At 35.5% G+C, this 19,654-nt stretch overlaps 2 protein-coding genes and 1 pseudogene across 2 annotated transcripts; all 3 read left to right on the forward strand.

Moving 5' to 3' along the window:
• Positions 1-1,154: 1,154 nt before the first annotated feature.
• On the forward strand, positions 1,155-3,292 carry LOC124394894 (olfactory receptor 1D2-like). Its single transcript, XM_046863382.1, has 2 exons — positions 1,155-1,232; positions 2,348-3,292. The coding sequence occupies exons 1-2, from the start codon at positions 1,155-1,157 to the stop codon at positions 3,290-3,292; spliced, it is 1,023 nt and encodes a 340-aa protein (XP_046719338.1).
• A 2,754-nt stretch (positions 3,293-6,046) lies between these two features.
• Positions 6,047-6,985, forward strand: LOC124394895 (olfactory receptor 1030-like). The gene has a single exon (XM_046863383.1). It carries the CDS (start codon positions 6,047-6,049, stop codon positions 6,983-6,985), a length of 939 nt encoding a protein of 312 aa, XP_046719339.1.
• An 8,552-nt stretch (positions 6,986-15,537) lies between these two features.
• On the forward strand, positions 15,538-18,067 carry LOC124394896 (annotated as a pseudogene).
• Positions 18,068-19,654: the final 1,587 nt, after the last annotated feature.

Consider the following 19,654-nt stretch of genomic DNA (forward strand, 5'->3'; position numbering starts at 1 on the left):
GACAATGACCAGTTTTTTTATAATCAGTTCGTTCAGACTAAAAATAATAGTCTTGTTCACGAAAAGGTGTGATCTTTTGAAAGCTTCCACCAATTACATGCTTCTTCACAGCCACCAAAATGGTCACATGCTTTACACAGGCATGACTTAAATGAATGAAATATAGAGTCAATAAATTGAGGTGACCGAAAACAATTTGTTTAATTAAAATATTTGTTCAATACACATTGAAAAAGCATCTATACGAAGAAGTGCAATGTCCAGTATAGTACATTCCACCCAATTCTGTCCACCCAATGGACACAATTCTGTCCAGTATAATACATTCCACACAATATCCACCTAATTCTGCAGTTTAGGTCAATACCCTTGTATTTGTAAGACTGCACCACCTTCATCTCCTGTCAGTGGTAAATCTAGCTTGAATGGCACCATGGGTGAACCACGCCATGACCCAACCCCGACAAACACACGCTGCCACCTAAAAAGAAAAACCAACAACAATCTGCACTTACTTTATCTTTTAAAAAGAAAGCACTTCACATAACAAACAAACCAAATATATTTTTCACCAAAAATAAACTTTCCTAAAACCTTTCTTTCTTTCTTTCTTTCTTTCTTTCTTTCTTTCTTTTAAAGTCATCAATTACATCATCCTAGCAAATCTGATCAGTAACTGCTCTTGTGACCTGGTGGACCTCAGGTATGATTTAATTATTTTCAGCTTTGAAATGCTCATCTCATTAAGTGGATGGATCCTCATCCCGGCCTGTGCAAGAGAGTGCTCCAAAATATTTCAGAAGTGCCCCTGAATATACATTGAAATACAGTATATACGTTCGATACCTAAATGAATTTATTTAAACAAGCACCGGGGCAGCCTGTTTGGACAGAAATGGTTGAATCCTTCGGATGTTGTAGAGAAGAAATCGACAAGAACGAGCCACATTAGCAACATGTGAGGAGAAGGACAGTTGATTGTCCATAGTTACCCAAAGGTTCAGCAGTGGCTAAAGGGCAGAGCAGAGAGGTATGAAAAGTTATTCGGAGATCTTGACCTGAAGATGATTTACCTGGGATGACCAGCAGTTCTGTTTTGCTAGGGTTGAGTTTTAGTTGATCAGCACTCATTCATGAAGATATGTCAGCCAAGCATGCCGAAATCCGAGCAAAATCTGTGGTATCTAAGGGAAGGAAAGAAAGATGAATTGAGTTTAATCAGCATAGCAGTGGTAAGAAAACCCATGTGAGGATATGACTTCACAAATATAGTGGGTATAGAGGGAGAAAAGGAGGGGACCAAGTACCGAGCCTTGTGGGAAACCAGTGGAGAGTCTGCGTGGGGCAGATGTGGACCCCCTCCATGTAACCTGGTATGAGCGACATTACAGGTCGGAAGCAAACCATTCCCATGCAGCTCCACAGATACTGAGGCTCCTGAAAGGAGACAATAGAGTCAGGCATACAAATGCTGTTCATAGACTTTAGTTCAGCATTTAACACAATCATCCCTCAGCACCTGGGGCTGAACACCTCCCTACAATTACTGCAGATCTTCAACAGGCTAATTTGTTAACAATTTAACAATGTACACAAACACTTGCTTAAGGACAAAGACACAATTCAAAACACAGGATACAGAATTCATACATGATTAGGCAAAGAAGCAATAGAAGCTAAATAAATAAATAAATAAATAAATAAATAAATAAATAAATAAATAAATAAATAAAAACAAAATGTAAACCCAGATTTTGTCTGTTATAATTGACTATATTTTGTTAAAAGGACCATTTCTCTGAGAGAACTAATGCATGCATTGTTCAGGCAGTAATATTGTCCAAAAATAAATTCAATTACCACAGTTGTGAAAGCATTTTGCAAGTAAGACTTGAATCAGTTATGATGCTTGATTTTAGAGAAAGAAAATGTAAGGATAAATCTGTTTGTGAAAAGCTAAATGTATTTGTTTATTTGAAATGAATCATAAATAGTAACAGTAAACATCATCTTTTGTGTTTATGATTAAATAATGGTTTTCACTTGGGGGAGGTCTTAAGAGAATTGTCAGTAAGGATGATGTCAAGACTGCATATAAAACAATTTATCATCTCTGCATTCGAACAAACACAACGACACAAGATGGTATGGCATAATTACTTATTATTTTGCCATCTATTATACTATTTATCATTAAGTAAATCTAAGAACAAATGCATGCTTTATGTAATAAAATGAAATTTAAAAATACTATTATTATTATTATTATGTAGGCAAACATGATAACCAATAAGTGCAACATATTGCTGTAATCATCAATTGAAACAAATGACTTTTTCTATTATAGACTCAATCAAGAGTGGATAATGCTTCCAACATCTTAGTGTTCTCCCTGTCTGGATTAAATGTTACGATGGAAAATAGATATGTTTTATTTTCAGTAACCACACTGATTTATCATGTTATTTTGTTGTGCAACATTACTGTTATTTTATGCATTGTCTTAGATAGGCAGCTCCATGAGCCTATGTACATATTTTTGTGTAATTTGTGTATCAATGCACTTTATGGCACAACAGGCTTTTACCCTAAATTCATGTATGACTTACTGACCCAGTTTCATGAAATTTCATATGTTAGTTGTCTGATTCAGGTATTTGTTATTTATTCATCTGTTTTATGTGATATATCAACTCTGACAGTAATGGCATATGACAGGTATGTGGCCATATGTAAACCACTAGAATACCACTCTGAAATGAACAACCAAACGGTTGTAAAATGTATAATTTTTTGTTGGTTTCCCCCAATTATTTTAATGGCAATTGTAGTGTTGTTAACATCAAGACTAACCCTATGTGGCTCAAATATTGAAAAATTATACTGTGAAACATGGGCTGTTGTTAAACTGGCCTGTTCCTCTACAACATTAAACAATGTGATTGGATATATAGTTATTATTATTTATTTTGGACATGCAGTACTGATTGTTTATTCATACATTCACTTGATTAGGAACTGCACACAGTCAAAGGAGGGAAAATCTAGATTTATGCAAACTTGTGTACCACATCTACTTGCTCTGTTTAATATTGCTATTGCTTTGTTGTTTGATGTGTTTTACAGTCGATATGGTTACACATCTTTTCCTCAGAGTTTGCGAAATTTCATGGCATTGGATTTCCTATTTATACCCCCTGTTTTAAATCCTCTTATTTATGGACTAAAATTGACCAAAATAAGGAAGAAAGTGGTAAGGATAATCTTCAGATTCAACATTGCTATTGCATAAAATAGAAATGTTTTGACTGTTATTGCATAGTGTTTTCATCAAACAAATGCAAAAGATTTATTGTCATATTTTAACAAGCACACTGTGGAAGACAAAAAGTCTACTGATTACATTTGATTTTTTTTTTTTTATTCACCATATATGTAAGTAATTATGTATATCTAGCAGACAGTTGAGCTGCAGTAGAAGTATCTATTTGGGACAAAAGACAGGTACAGAAATACATGTTTACTGCTGAAATTACTAATTTTATCATTTTGATTGTACTATTCCCTGTGCTCATAAAATTACAATAAAATATTTGTAAATATTTTGTATCCCACAAACAAACCAGACAGGATAATACTTTAAAATACACCTCTATTTCAAAAAGGACAAGCAAATACAATACATTTAAATTATGCTGCATATCTTTCTCACAATCACAGAAAAGAAATGGACCAACATCAGATATCAATTGCTCTCTCAACCATGGTTCCATTTATGAGCTTGTTAGCAGGCACTTGATGGGTTATATCAGTTGTTGCAGACAAACAGAATAACAATATATATATATTTTTTTTTTGTCACAGTAGTACACAATGGCCACAAGTATAGTTTTTATGGTGCCTTTATAGAGTGGGAAAAGTCTTCCTCCCACTCCATAAATAACAGTGTTTGTGTTAGGAGTAATGTGAGGGTAATAAATCATAGCAGAAGGTTAATTTTGAGGTGATCTATCCCTTAAACTGTTTGTCACTGTCTGTCGAGGCTCAAAGCCTATTTTATGGCTGGGTTCAAAATTTAAAAAAGTAAGTGGTGGTCTTACATGTATTCTTATGTATTTCACATAAGTCTGTTTTGTATTGATAATGTTTTCATATTGCTGTTATTGAAAGGAAGGTTATTCTAGATAGCAATGCATGCCCAAACCTTATCATCATCACCATGACATGACACTATCATCACCATGCTTCAAAGCTGAGATAATATGTTTTGGACCATTAGTAAACTTTTTTATTCTCCAAACTTTGGCGTTTCCATTTCTTTGGAATAGTTTAATCTTTATTCCAGAACTTTATTTCAGCAACTCTTCTCTGTACATTTTTTGAGAATGTCAATCTGGCATTATGATTCTTACTGCTTATAAGTTTTCTGAAGAGTTTGAAACCATATTTCTGTTTTCAAAGTCTTATTTGCTCAGGGGGATCTTGATACCTTTATCCATGCATTGTGGGGCTGTTGCTAGTTTATTAGGCCAGTGGTTTGCTTCTTATTTGAAACTTCTAAGTTGGCATTTCCTTTTTAAAAGCAAGTAAGGGTTAAACTGAAATGTAAAACCAAAAAATATTTCAATCCAACAGGACGCACCTGGGTATCAAGAAACATTTATCAGTCATGAATTGCAATTTCATTTTTCATTTGCCTAAAAATGCAATGGTCTAATACAAAATGCATGTTAACTGTCTTTATCTACATATAAATGCAAGGAAATAAACTTTAGCAATTTCTATAGGTAATGTATCATATGGCTTTTACAGCAAGAAAGGTTATTATACACATAAGCTCAATCTCAGTCATTTGGACCTTCACGGCAGCCATGCAAGCCCAATGCATGACATTACCTCAAACATGCTTTAATACAAACAATTAATACAAAGTTACAATGACACATCTTCATCTTCACATCTACTTGGTTTCATCCAAATGATGAAGGTTTACAAAGAGCTAACAATGCATGCATAGTATCTCAATTGTTGAAAGAGTTTGATTAGAAGAGTGCTATAAAACAATTTCCAAAACATTTGGTGAACTATAAAATACAGAAAAGGCCAGCATCAATAAATAGAGAAAACAAAGCATCACAGTGATCCAATAACAAGAGGTTCCTTTAAAATATATAGAGGGACAAGATTAAAATTACCAAGAATGCTACCTAGAGACCTATTAAAACATTAAAAACCTGCAAGAATATCTGGCAAATACTAATTTCTCTCTGTATGTGACAACAATGTATTTTTTTATATATGCACTTGGGATAGGGTGGCTATTGGTAAGGTGTTTCTCATGAAATAATAAAAAGCTAAAATAAATTACCTCAGACCATGTGGCAAACCTATAAAGAAAATTACTAAATTAAAAAGAGTATTTGCATATATTATATTTCTATTAGAACTCTAGATTTAAACATAATTATTAGCTACCATTCTGTGGTATATGATGAAAATCCTTAATCTAAAATACCCAAATCAGTCCACATGTTGGTTCATCACACTGTTTACTGTAAATGCAGTAACTAAAAGGCATTAAATTTATATGTGTATTTATCACCAGGATTACTTGCAAATATGCCAAAACAAAGAATAAAACAAAAGTGGCTCCCAATCGAATCACTCCTAGCCAACTCTGCTTCCTGGGAGAGTTTCTCCATCTGTTCAATGGTAAGCAGAATACACTTCACTGAAAAAAAGAACTATATATATATATATATATATATATATATATATATATATATATATATATATATATATATATATATATAAGCTTAATGGAATGGTACTTAATGGAAAAGTATCAGACAGGCAGAGACTCTAAGTAAAGGATAAACAAAATAACTTCAGTTATCAGACTGTAAAACCTTTAAACCTTGCAAAAACTTTTGCACAAAGATTATAAACCATACAGAGGTTTTTTGTTATTATTCTGGAGAACTATGCTTATAGGACTTTTCAGAATCTTATTGTTAGTTCTTGTCTTCATTATTTCAGAAAAGTGATGGAAAATTCCTCAGGAGAGCTCATGTATGTGCTTCATGGATTAAATGACACAAGGACAAACAAACATATTTACTTTGCATTTGGTGCAATTGTTTATAGTATGACTCTGTTTATAAATTTGACACTAACTATTACAGTCTTCCTTGACAAATCACTTCATGAACCTATGTATATATTTATATGTAATTTATTCATTAATGGAATACTTGGAGCTTCTGCTTTCTATCCAAAAATCCTTGCTGACCTTTTAGCAGAATATCATGTTATCTCATATGCAGGGTACCTCTCACAAGCTTATATTATTTATTCTTATGTTTTCTGTGAATACACGTGTTTAACAGTCATGTCATATGACAGATACATATCCATTTGTAAGCCTTTGGAGTATAATTCCATTATGACACTTCAGAAAGTTTTAAAATTATTAGTTTTAATCTGGCTCTGCTCCATACTAGAGTCCTCCGTAGGGCTGGTGTTCACTGCTCAACTCCGCTTATGTGGTAATGTCATTGACAAGATTTATTGTTCTAACTGGGAGATTGTCAAGCTGTCTTGCACAGATGTGACCGTCAACAACGTGTATGCACATGTTTTAATAGTATTTCATGTATCTCAAGCTTTGTTCATCATTGTGTCATATTTTTGCATTATCAGAGCTGCTTTAAAGTCCAAGACACAATGGGCAAAATTCATGCAGACATGCCTTCCCCATTTAATTGTACTGACAAATGTAACTATTGCTCTGCTCTTTGACTCTATGTATGCTCGTTATGGCAAAAGCCAGGGACTGCAAGCTCTGCGCAACATACTAGGTATTGAATTTCTTGTTGTCCCTCCTCTCCTAAACCCAATGATATATGGATTTAAACTAACCCAGATAAGAAAAGCTCTTGTAAAAGTATACAGGCATAGATTTAAAGCTTTGCTACACAGCTGATATAGTGGCCAGGTCAAAATGGTTAAATATTTTACCCTACATTTTCTGTATATTTCTTAAAATATATTTTTTTATTTAAATATATTTCTTTTGCAGTTAACTCATATAAAAGTCAAACATTTTAATCAGAATATCTCCAAAAGTTAAAAAGAGAAACGATCTATTTGATTATCATCATAATCCTAATCAGTTACTCTCTTCTACTCCTCTTCTGAAGTAAAAGTGACTTTAATATACAAAATTTCTAATGAATCTTCTTTTATTTATTATTCATACATTTCAATATGATATCTATACAAAATGTAAAAGCAATCTTTTCTGTGTTGATGATGTGATGTGGAACATAGAAGTATAGACTGTAAGCCAAGACAAGTTGAATTTACTTACAAAATTGAAAGAATCTTGTTGCCTTAAAAAAATTACGTAATGAGTAATGAAGAATTGAGTATGTTTAACTTGAATGCTAAGTTTATTTAACTTAAAATTTTTTATAATATATATTTTTATTGTCAATTTATTCCATTTAAAAAGTTAAAGTTTAATGCACTTAACACCAAGTTGATTCAATTTAAAATTGATTGTAATATCAATTGCGTTATCCAATCTCACCACTTAATATCTTAAGTTACAGTGAGTAAAATGTTATTTCTATTAAAATCAATAAATTAGAGCATTCACATTGTAAAAATAAGAAAGCAAAACACTGCATATTATTTTTATTAAAATTTTAAACATGAAATTTTACGTCATGTCTTATAAACCTTTTTTTTATTTATTATTTAAACAGAGGTTTCATCAATACAGCACTAGAACTACTAGCATTTTGACTATTGTATGAGAGCCACTGGCAGCTACCAATTTACCCCTGCTTTAATAATGTAACAAACTTGAAACCAGAAAAAGTTGTGACATTCATGACCTAAGAAGATATTTAACATAAAACAGCCTGAAAGTCTAGCAACATCACACCTCTGCTATTTTAAGAACTGATCTTACTGGTGCTTCACCATATGAATTATTACAGTCAGTGTCTTACAACCACAACAGATCACATTAAAACTCTCAACCCAGTCTTTTAATTTCCCTCTTTATTCGTGTCACTCAGCATGACTTTCCATTTAATGTATTTTAATAGCCTCTGGCACATATTTTCTTTCTGCCACTGGGCACCAAAGATGCTTTATTGCTTTTCTTCCCTCATTTGTCATTCATATTTTAATCTTAAACCACCATTACTCAACATTTAATCAGTAGATTTGTAAACTGTACACACATCCTTTACTTAAGCAGAAGTACAGATACTCATGTTTAAAAAATACTGTCTTTACTTACTGACTTTACTTTTTTTACCCAAGTTAAAGTAAAGTTTGGGATCTGACATGTACTACATGTTCAAGTAAAAAGTAGCTATTACTACTACCTGTTTTAGTGTCATGCTGGTAACTGGACACCAGGTCATTATGTTAGGGCTGTCAACCGAATTAAATATTTAATTACGCTGTTCTAAATGCACCTTAAACTAATACTTTTAAATTTTTTAATACAATAATTAACATGGGCATGAACAAATATTGATGTTTTATGCAAATGCATGTTTATTATTCATGAAACCAAGACATAATCTAAAAAAAAATCCAGAAATCAAAATTTATGATTTTTTAACTATTTATTTGAATGATACAGCTGCAAATAAGTATTTGAACACCTGAGAAAGTCAATGTTAATATTTGGTACAGTAACCTTTGTTTGCAATTAGAGAGGTTAAACATTACCTGTAGTTTTTCACCAGGTTTGCACACACTGCAGGAGGGATTTTGGCCCACTCCTCCACACAGATCTTCTCTAGATCAGTCAGGTTTCTGGCCTGTCACTGAGAAACACGGATTTTGAGCTCCCTCCAAAGATTCTCTATTGGGTTTAGGTCTGGAGACTGGCTAGGCCGCACCAGAACCTTGATATGCTTCTTACAGAGCCACTTCTTGGTTATCCTGGCTGTGTGCTATGGGTCATTGTCATGTTGGAAGACCCAGCCTCGACCCATCTTCAATGCTCTAACTGAGGAAAGGAGGTTGATCCCCAAAATCTCGCAATACATGGCCCCGGTCATCCTCTCCTTAATACAGTGCAGTCGTCCTGTCCCACATGCAGAAAAACACCCCCAAAGCATGATGCTACCACCCCCATGCTTCACAGTAGGGATGGTGTTCTTGGGATGCTACTCATCATTCTTCTTCCTCCAAACACGTTTAGTGGAATTATGACCCAAAAGTTCTATTTTGGTCTCATCTGACCACATGACTTTCTCCCATGACTCCTCTGGATCATCCAAATGGTCATTGGCAAACCTAAGACGTGCCTGGACATGTGCTGGTTTAAGCAGGGGAACCTACCGTGCCATGCATGATTTCAAACCATGATGTCTTAGTGTATTACCAACAGTAACCTTGGAAAGGGTGGTCCCAGCTCTTTTCAGGTCATTGACCAGCCCCTCCCGTGTAGTTCTGGGCTGATTTCTCACCTTCCTTAAGATCATTGAGACCCCACGAGGTGAGATCTTGCATGGAGCCCCAGTCCAAGGGAGATTGACAGTCATGTTTAGCTTCTTCCATTTTCTAATGATTGATCCAACAGTGGACCTTTTTTCACCAAGCTGCTTGGCAATTTCCCCGTAGCCCTATCCATCCTTGTGGAGGTGTACAATTTTGTCTCTAGTGTCTTTGGACAGCTCTTTGGTCTTGGCCATGTTAGTAGTTGGATTCTTACTGATTGTATGGGGTGGACAGGTGTCTTTATGCAGCTAACGACCTCAAACAGGTGCATCTAATTCAGGATAATAAATGTAGTGGAGGTGGATATTTTAAAGGCAGACTAAGAGGTCATTGAGGGTCAGAATTCTAGCTGATAGACAGGTGTTCAAATACTTATTTGCAGCTATATCATACATATAAATAGTTTAAAATTCATATATTGTGATTTCTGGATTTTTTTCTAGATTATGTCTCTCACAGTGGACATGCACCTACAATGACAATTTCAAACCCCTTTATGATTTCATTAGTGGGAGAACTTGCAAAATAGCAGGGTGTTCAAATACTTATTTTCCTCAATGTATATTAGTTATCATTACTTTGATTTACTAAATAGATCCAAATAACGTCTATAGGTTTCAGGCAGACAGATTGCAATTACCAGTGCATTTGTTAAACTGACGCCGGACCAAACATGATCATATATATATATATATATATATATATATATATATATATATATATATATATATATATATATATATTTATATAGATATAGATATAGAGCACTGCTTTAATCCTCCTAAACATAACAGCTCGTAGGACATGCTGACTGACTGCAAAAACTTTGTTGGGCTCCTTTCTTACCCATGAGTGATAGCAAAGATAATTTCAGTTTTGGTAAAATAAACTAACTTGCTACTACTTTTGCATTTGAAATTATAATATAAATAGTATTTACATGTTAACTTGCTAAACTATTTACTAACAATGTATTATTTGTTGGCTATATCATGTTTAATCTACAAGAAAAGGAGTAAAAGTTACCCTGCAAATTTGTCTGCTCAGAGACAGGCTCTTACTTCAGATGGCATGGAATTCCCCAAAGCTGCACAGGTTGTTGCTGGGATCCTGTTCCACTGCACCATAATGACATCACAGAGCTGATGGATGTTAGACAAATGGTGTTTCTCCACCTTCTGCCTGAGGATGCCCCACATGCTCAAAAAGATTCAGGTCTGGAGACATACTTAGCCACTCCATCAACTTCACCTTCAGCTTTCTCAGAAAGGCAGTTGTCATCTTGTCAGTGTGTTTGGGGTTGTTATTATGTTGGAAAACTGCCATTTGGCCCAGTTTCTGAAGGAATCATGTTTTGCTTTAAAATGTCACAGTACATATTGAAATACATGTTTCCCTCAATGAACCACAGCTCCCCAGTACCAGCAGCACTCATGCAGCCCCAGACCATGATGCTACCACCACCATGCTTGAGTGTAGGCAAGGCACAATTTTCTTGGTACTCTCACCAGGGCATCACCACATATGTTGAACACCATCTGAGCTAAAGAAGTTTATCTCATCAGACCACAGGACATTGTTCCAGTAATTCATGCTCTTGAACAGGTTGTCTCCAGCAAACTGGGCCTTTCTTATGAGCCAGCTTCAGAAGAGGCTTCCTTCTGGGACGACAGGCACTGAGTTTCTTATTGTGCATCTTCTCCTAAACCCAATAATATACATGCATAAATGTAAAGCTTTGCTACACAGCTGATATGTGCAATGGCCTGGTTAAAAGGTTCACTATTTTATATTACATGTTCTATATATTTCTTAAAATGTAGTTTATAGTAATTAAATAGTGTCCTGGAAAAACCCATCATGTTTAGCTTAATTAAGATTTCTCTTCTTAACTCAATTAGAAGAAAAAGTACCAATGAAACTAATATACATAATGTACATCAGTTACTGTCTCATCACCTGGTGTAAAAAGTGACTGCATTGATATACCAAAGGGGCTCGTCACTAAATTGATCACTGTCTTACAATGAATGTGATATAATTAATGTCTTTTAGTCAGATCTGTCATGTTGACCAAATGTACGTTAATCTTCATTTATTTATGCATTTTAATTCGATATCGGTACAAAGTGTGTTGACACACTTTTCTGTTTTGATTTGTTGTCATGGAAATATTGTGGAATTTTCCACAATCCAGAATGATTTAGCTTGTGTCCATCTCCAGACAATTGTTAAAAAATAGAATTAAAATAATGAGAAATACACTTTTAACATATGTGGGTTTCAGGTAGACTGACTGCATTTACCAGTGCATTTACCAGTGCATTAAACTGGCTACTGACCAAATATTATCTTTGCAGAAAATGGAAAATTATTTGTACTTTCACGGCCACCTATAACCTGATTATTTCTTTATAATTGTTGGATTATGCATATGAAAATAGAGAAAATTATGCACTTTCAAATGTCACCTTTGAGCCAAGTAGTGTTTTTTTTTTTTGACAATTTTTACTACAAGTAGAATATTAATTGAAAAAGTCCTTCTCAACTTAAAAACTAATTTTATAAGTTCATATTTGGGCTTCTTTACCTGGATAAAACATTGACAAACACTTTTTCTTTGAATTTGTCATTTACTTCACGCTATCTGTACATTTAATACTAGTTACACAGCTGTTTTATATATATAGTCATATATAGTCATGTGGAAGCCTTTGGGTTTTTTGTCATTGTATCTATTCAGCAGGTGTTACATTTATTGCTTTTCATCTAAATCTTAGTCTAACTAGAAACAATAATTGCAGCTGTTATGGCTATCACCTTTACCATTAGGAGATGTTACTTCTTCTTCTTCTTCTTTCGGCTGCTCCCATTAGGGGTCGCCACAGCGGATCATCCGTCTCCATACCACCCTGTCTTCTACATCTGCCTCTTTCACACCAACTACCTGCATGTCTTCCCTCACCACATCCATGAACCTCCTCCTTGGCCTTCCTCTTTTCCTCCTACCTGGTGGCTCCATCTTCAGCATTCTTCTACCAATATAATTCATGTCCCTTCTCTGCACATGTCCAAACCAACTCAATCTCGCCTCCCTCACCTTGTCACCAAAACATCCTACACGTGCTGTCCCTCTAATAAACTCATTTCTAATCTTGTCCATCCTTGTCACTCCCAACGAAAACCTTAACATCTTCAGCTCTGCTACCTCCAGCTCTGCCTCCTGCCTTTTACTCAATGCCACTGTCTCTAATCCATACAACATCGCAGGTCTCACCACAGTCCTATAAACTTTCCCTTTCATTCTTGCAGATACCCTACTATCACAAATCACTCCTGTCACTCTTCTCCACCACTCCACCCTGCCTGCACTCTTTTCTTTACTTCTCTAACACACTCTCCATTACTTTGCACTGTTGACCCCAGGTACCTGAACTCCTCCACCTTCTCCACCTCTTCTCCCTGCAACCGCATCACTCCACTGCCCTCCCTCTCATTCACACACATGTACTCTGTCTTACTCCTACTGACTTTCATTCCCCTTCTCTCCAGCGCATATCTCCACCTCTCCAGGCTCTTCTCAACCTGCTCTCTACTCTCACCACAAATCACAATATCATCTGCAAACATCATAGTCCAGGAGACTCCTGTCTGACCTCGTCCGTCAACCTGTCCATCACCACTGCAAACAGGAAAGGGCTCAGGGCCGATCCTTGATGCAGTCCAACCTTCACTCTGAACCAGTCTGTCTTACCTACTGCACACTTCACTGCCGTCACACTGTCCTCATACATGTCCTGCACCACCCTAACATACTTCTCTGACACACCTGACTTCCTCATACAATACCACACCTCCTCTCTCGGCACTCTGTCGTACGCTTTCTCTAAATCCACAAATACACAATGCAATTCCTTCTGTCCTTCTCTATACTTCTCCATCAACATCCTCAAAGCAAATAAGGCATCTGTGGTGCTCTTCCTCGGCATGAAACCATACTGTTGCTCACAGATGGTCACCTCTTCTCTCAGCCTGGCTTCCACTACGCTTTCCCATAACTTCATGGTGTGACTGATCAACTTAATTCCCCTGTAGGTACTGCAGGTCTGCACATCTCCCTTATGCTTAAAGATCGGTACCAGCACACTCCTTCTCCATTCCTCAGGCATCCTCTCCCCTTCCTTCCTTAGTGTCCAACCTCTTATACAGCTCCTCATATGCCTTTTCCTTGGCTTTCGCCACATCCTTTTACCTGCTGCCGCATCTCCTTGTACTCCTGCCTACTTTTCTCATCACTCTGTCGATCCCACTTCTGTTTTGCCAACCTCTTTCCCCTAATGCTCTCCTGCACTTCCTCATTCCACCACCACGTCTCCTTGTCTTGCTTTCTATTTCCAGATGTCACACCAAGTACTTTTCTAGCTGCCTCCCTCATCACTCCTGCAGTAGTTCCCCAATCATCCGCACCTCTTCACCACCACCGAGCCCCTGTCTGACCTCTTCCTGAACCTCACACTACACTCTTCCTCCTTCAGTTTCCACCATCTTATTCTTCTTTCAATCCTTACATTCCTCCTCTTCTTCTTCGCCTCCAAAACCATCCTACAGACCAACATCCGATGCTGTCTAGCTACACTGTCCCCGCCAACACCTTACAGTCTCCAATCTCCTTCAGGTTGCATCTCCTGCATAGCACATAGTCCACCTGTGTGCACCTTCCTCCACTTCTATCGTCACCCTATGATCCTCCTTCTTCTTAAAATACGTGTTCACCACTGCCATTTCCATCCTTTTAGCAAAATCTACCACCATCTGCCCTTCCACATTCCTCTCCATAAAACCATACCTACCCATCACCTCCTCATCACCTCTGTTCCCTTCACCTACATGCCCATTAAAGTCTGCCCCAATCACCAATCGTTCTTTCCTAGGTACACCATCTACCACGTCATCTAATTCACTCCAGAATCTTTCCTTTTCCTCCATCTCACAGCCAACTTGTGGAGCATAGGCACTGATGACATTTATCATCATCCCTTCAAATTCCACCTTCACGATCATCACCCTATCAGAAACTCTCTTCACCTCCACTACACTCTTACTGTACTCTTCCTTCAGAATCACCCCTACACCATTTCTCTTCCCATCCACACCATGATAAAATAGTTTATATCCACCTCCAATGTTCCTGGCCTTACTCCCTTTCCACTTGGTCTCCTGAACACACAGCATATCTACCTTTCTCCTCTCCATCATATCAGCTATCTCTCTCCCTTTACCCGTCATAGTACCAACATTTAAAGTACCGGCCGGCACTAAGAGTGCACTGGCTTGTGCCCCCCTAATGGCTGGGTTCCCATTAGGAGATGTTACTGATCTTGGGAAAAATGTGATTCTGAGCAAATGTGTATATAAGTCATAGAGTTATTTAATCAAAATACCTTTGCAGTCCAAGACATTAAGGTTTAAATACTGTATATGCAGACATGCCTACACCCCTATAATCACTCTTAGTAACCACCATTTACTGCAAGCTCTGTGCAATTCCTAAGGTATAAATATATTTAATATATAAGTTTCTCTTTATATATATTTGGTTCCCACTGGTATCGTTCTGTTCTTTTATGATGCTTAGCTACACTCATACTAAATTCATTTGTTAAGGCCGTTGGTAAAAGTGGTCCAAGATTAAATCCTCCATGGCAAAGTCTGCCTCCTGGGAAAATTGCCTCCTGCTTATTGGTAAACAGTACATTTCTCAATTGAAAAATGACTGTATAAAAGTTAGAGGTTTAGAAACTCTGACTAAAGGATATACATTTTAATTTTTAGTTGGAGACCATGCTGTGTAACATTTTAACCTTACAGATACTTTTTCAAAAAAAGGTTATAAACCATAAATAGGTGTATTTGTTTCAAATTTTATTCTGGAAGCTATGCTTATGGGACTTTTTAAAGCTTGTGGTCAGTTTTTTGTCTTTATACATACTAAAAAAATAAGTGATGGAAAATTCCTCAGGACACTTTGTATTTGTTCTTCATGGATTGAATGACACAAGGACAAACAAGCATATTTACTTTGTATTTGGTCTAATTGTTTATATAATGACTATGTTTATAAATCTGTTAATAACTTTAACAGTCATTCTTGATAAAACACTTCATGAACCTATGTATATATTTGTATGCAATATGTTTGTTAATGGAATACTTGGAGCTTCTGCTTTCTATCCAAAGATCCTTGCTGACCTTTTATCAGAATATCATGTTATCTCATATGTAGGGTGCCTCTCACAAGTAGGCATAATTTATTCTTATGTTTTCTGTGAATACACGTGTTTAACAGTAATGTCATATGACAGATACATATCCATTTGTAAGCCTTTAGAGTATCATTCCATTATGACACTTCAGAAAGGTTTCAAATTATTAGTTTTCACTTGGCTCTGCTCAATACTTGAGACCTCTGTTGGGGTGATGCTCACTGCCCGGCTTCTGTTATGTGGTAATGACATTGACAAGATTTACTGCTCGAACTGGGAAGTTGTCAAGCTGTCTTGCACAGATGTGACTGCCAACAACGTGTATGGGTACATTGTAATATTATTTAATGTATTTCAAGCTGTGTTCATCATTGTGTCATATCTTTGCATTATCAGAGTATCTTTAAGGTCCAAGGCGCAGTGGTCAAAATTCATGCAGACATGCCTTCCCCATTTAATAATTATTACGAATTTTACTATTGCTCTGCTCTTTGACTCTATGTATGCCCGTTATGGCAAAAGCCAGGGACTGCAAGCTCTACGCAACATGTTAGGTATTGAGTTTCTTGTTGTGCCTCCTCTCCTAAACCCAATAATATATGGATTCAAACTAACCCAGATAAGAAAAGCCTTTCTAAAAATATACTGGCGTAGATGTAAAGCTTTGCAACACAGCTGATATGTACTGTTTGGTGTCCTGCAAATAGAATTTTTTTGTAATTATTTCAATCAGAAGCATTTTGAATACTGGTTCATTTCAAAGTGGAAAAAAACATGCAGGTAGCCTGGTCCTCCAACATTTATTATTTATATTTGGAAAAGATTCCTGTATAATAAGAGGCTTGCAATGGACAATGATATATCCTTCTGATTATCTGCATAATTCACCGTAGTTACTGTCTTATCACCTGAGATAAATTGACAATTTTACTGCATTTTACAAACCAAATACTTATTACTGTCTTTTCACTCAACTGATTGCTGTGTTACACTGATGATGAAATATTCACTAATTAATTAAGTCAGATGTCATGTTGACTACATTTCTCAATAATCTTTTATATATATATATATATATATATATATATATATATATATATATATATATATATATATATATATACATTTTAATCTGTTATCTGTAAAGAGTGTTTAGGTACACTTTTTCTTTCTCTTTTTAATGGTGTGAGGTGATATTTTGATGGCAGTATCTGCTTAAACTCTTTAGAAATTGTGTAACTCAAATCTCCTTTAAAATATTAAAGAGAAAGAAAGCTATTGTGTAAAATCTATTTCACATTTATAAGGTTACTGTGACCTAGACTCTCTTTAGATAATTTCAAAAACCTAATCAGTTCATCTTCTGCTAACAATGATATAATTTCATATAAATTATATGTTTTATTTTCAGTAACCACACTGATTTATCATGGTATTTTGTTGTGCAACATTACTGTTATTTTATGCGTTGTCTTAGATAAGCAGCTCCATGAGCCTATGTACATATTTTTGTGTAATTTGTGTATCAATGCACTTTATGGCACAACAGGCTTTTACCCTAAATTCATGTATGACTTACTGACCCAGTTTCATGAAATTTCATATGTTAGTTGTCTGATTCAGGTATATGTTATTTATTCATCTGTTTTATGTGATAAATCAACTCTGACAGTAATGGCATATGACAGATGTGTGGCCATCTGTAAACCACTAGAATACCACTCCGAAATGAACAACCAAACGGTTGTAAAATGTATAATTTTTTGTTGGTTTCCCCCAATTATTTTAATGGCAATTGTAGTTTTGTTAACATCAAGACTAACCCTATGTGGCTCAAATATTGAAAAATTATACTGTGAAACATTGGCTGTTGTTAAACTAGCCTGTTCCTCTACAACATTAAACAATGTGATTGGATATATAGTTATTATTATTTATTTTGGACATGCAGTACTGATTGTTTATTCATACATTCACTTGATTAGGAACTGCACACAGTCAAAGGAGGGAAAATCTAGATTTATGCAAACTTGTGTACCACATCTACTTGCTCTGTTTAATATTGCTATTGCTTTGTTGTTTGATGTGTTTTACAGTCGATATGGTTACACATCTTTTCCTCAGAGTTTTTCATGGCGAAATTTTTCATGCGAAATTTCATGGCATTGGATTTCCTATTTATGCCCCCTGTTTTAAATCCTCTTATTTATGGACTAAAATTGACCAAAATAAGGAAGAAAGATTTCAGATTCAACATTGCTATTGCATAAAATAGAAATGTTTTGACTGTTATTGCATAGTGTTTTCATCAAACAAATGCAAAAGATTTATTGTCATCTTTTAACAATCTAGCAGACAGTTGAGCTGCAGTAGAAGTATCTATTTGGGACAAAAGACAGGTACAGAAATACATGTTTACTTCTGAAATTACTAATTTTATCATTTTGATTGTACTATTCCCTGTGCTCATAAAATTACAATAAAATATTTGTAAATATTTTGTATCCCACAAACAAACCAGACAGGACAATACTTTAAAATACACCCTCTATTTCAAAAAGGACAAGCAAATACAATACATTTAAATTATGCTGCATATCTTTCTCACAATCACAGAAAAGAAATGGACCAACATCAGATATCAATTGCTCTAGCAACCGTGGTTCCATTTATGAGCTTGTTAGCAGGCACTTGATGGGTTATTTCAGTTGTTGCAGACAACAATATATATATTTTTTTGTCACAGTAGTACACAATGGCCACAAGTATAGTTTTTATGGTGCCTTTATAGAGTGGGAAAAGTCTTCCTCCCACTCCATAAATGTGTTAGGAGTAATGTGAGGGTAATAAATCATAGCAGAAGGTTAATTTTGAGGTGATCTATCCTTTAAACTGTTTGTCACTGTCTTTCGAGGCACACAGCCTATTTTATGGTTGGGTTCAGAATTTAAAAAGGTAAGTGGTGGTCTTAAATCTTACTTGTATTCTTATGTATTTCACATAAGTCTGTTTTGTATTGATAATGTTTTCATATTGCTGTTATTGAAAAGAAGGTGATTCTAGATAGCAATGCATGCCCAAACCTTATCATCACCACCATGACATGACACTATCATCACCATGCTTCAAAGCTGAGATAATATGTTTTGGACCATTAGTAAACTTTTTTATTCTCCAAACTTTGGTGTTTCCATTTCTTTGGAATAGTTTAATTTTTATTTCAGAACTTTATTCCAGCAACTCTTCTCTGTACATTTTTTGAGAATGTCAATCTGGCATTATGATTGTTACTGCTTATAAGTTTTCTGAAGAGTTTGCAACCATATTTCTGTTTTTTTTGCTCAGGGGGATCTTGATACCTTTATCCATGCATTGTGGGGCTGTTGCTAGTTTATTAAGCCAGTGGTTTGCGTCTTATTGGAAACTTCTAAGTTGGCATTTCCTTTTTAAACGCAAGTGAGGGTTAAACTGAAATGTAAAACCAAAAAATATTTCAATCCAACAGGACACACCTGGGTATCAAGAAACATTTATCAGTCATGCATTGCAATATTTTTCATTTGCCTAAAAATGCAATTGTCTAATACAAAATGCATGTTAACTGTATATATAAATTTATCTACATATAAATGCAAGGAAATAAATGTTAGCAATTTCTATAGGTAATGTATCATATGGCTTTTACAGCAAGAAAGGTTATTATACACATAAGCTCAGCCATTTGGACCTTCACGGCAGCCATGCAAGCCCAATGCATGACATTACCTCAAACATGCTTTAATACAAACAATTAATACAAAGTTACAATGACACATCTTCATCTACACATCTACTTGGTTTCATCCAAATGATTAGGC

The sequence above is a fragment of the Silurus meridionalis genome, chromosome 12, assembly GCF_014805685.1.
Source record: "Silurus meridionalis isolate SWU-2019-XX chromosome 12, ASM1480568v1, whole genome shotgun sequence".
NCBI lineage: Eukaryota > Metazoa > Chordata > Actinopteri > Siluriformes > Siluridae > Silurus > Silurus meridionalis.

What these genes read in the sequence shown, in the direction of transcription:
- LOC124394894 (XM_046863382.1), top strand. Translation starts at nt 1,155, where the DNA reads ATGCCGAAATCCGAGCAAAATCTGTGGTATCTAAGGGAAGGAAAGAAA. An exon ending in GTTTAATCAGCATAGCAGTG is followed by an intron (nt 1,233 to 2,347) that starts GTAAGAAAACCC and finishes TTTCTATTATAG; the next exon opens with ACTCAATCAAGAGTGGATAA.
- LOC124394895 (XM_046863383.1), top strand. Translation starts at nt 6,047, where the DNA reads ATGGAAAATTCCTCAGGAGAGCTCATGTATGTGCTTCATGGATTAAAT.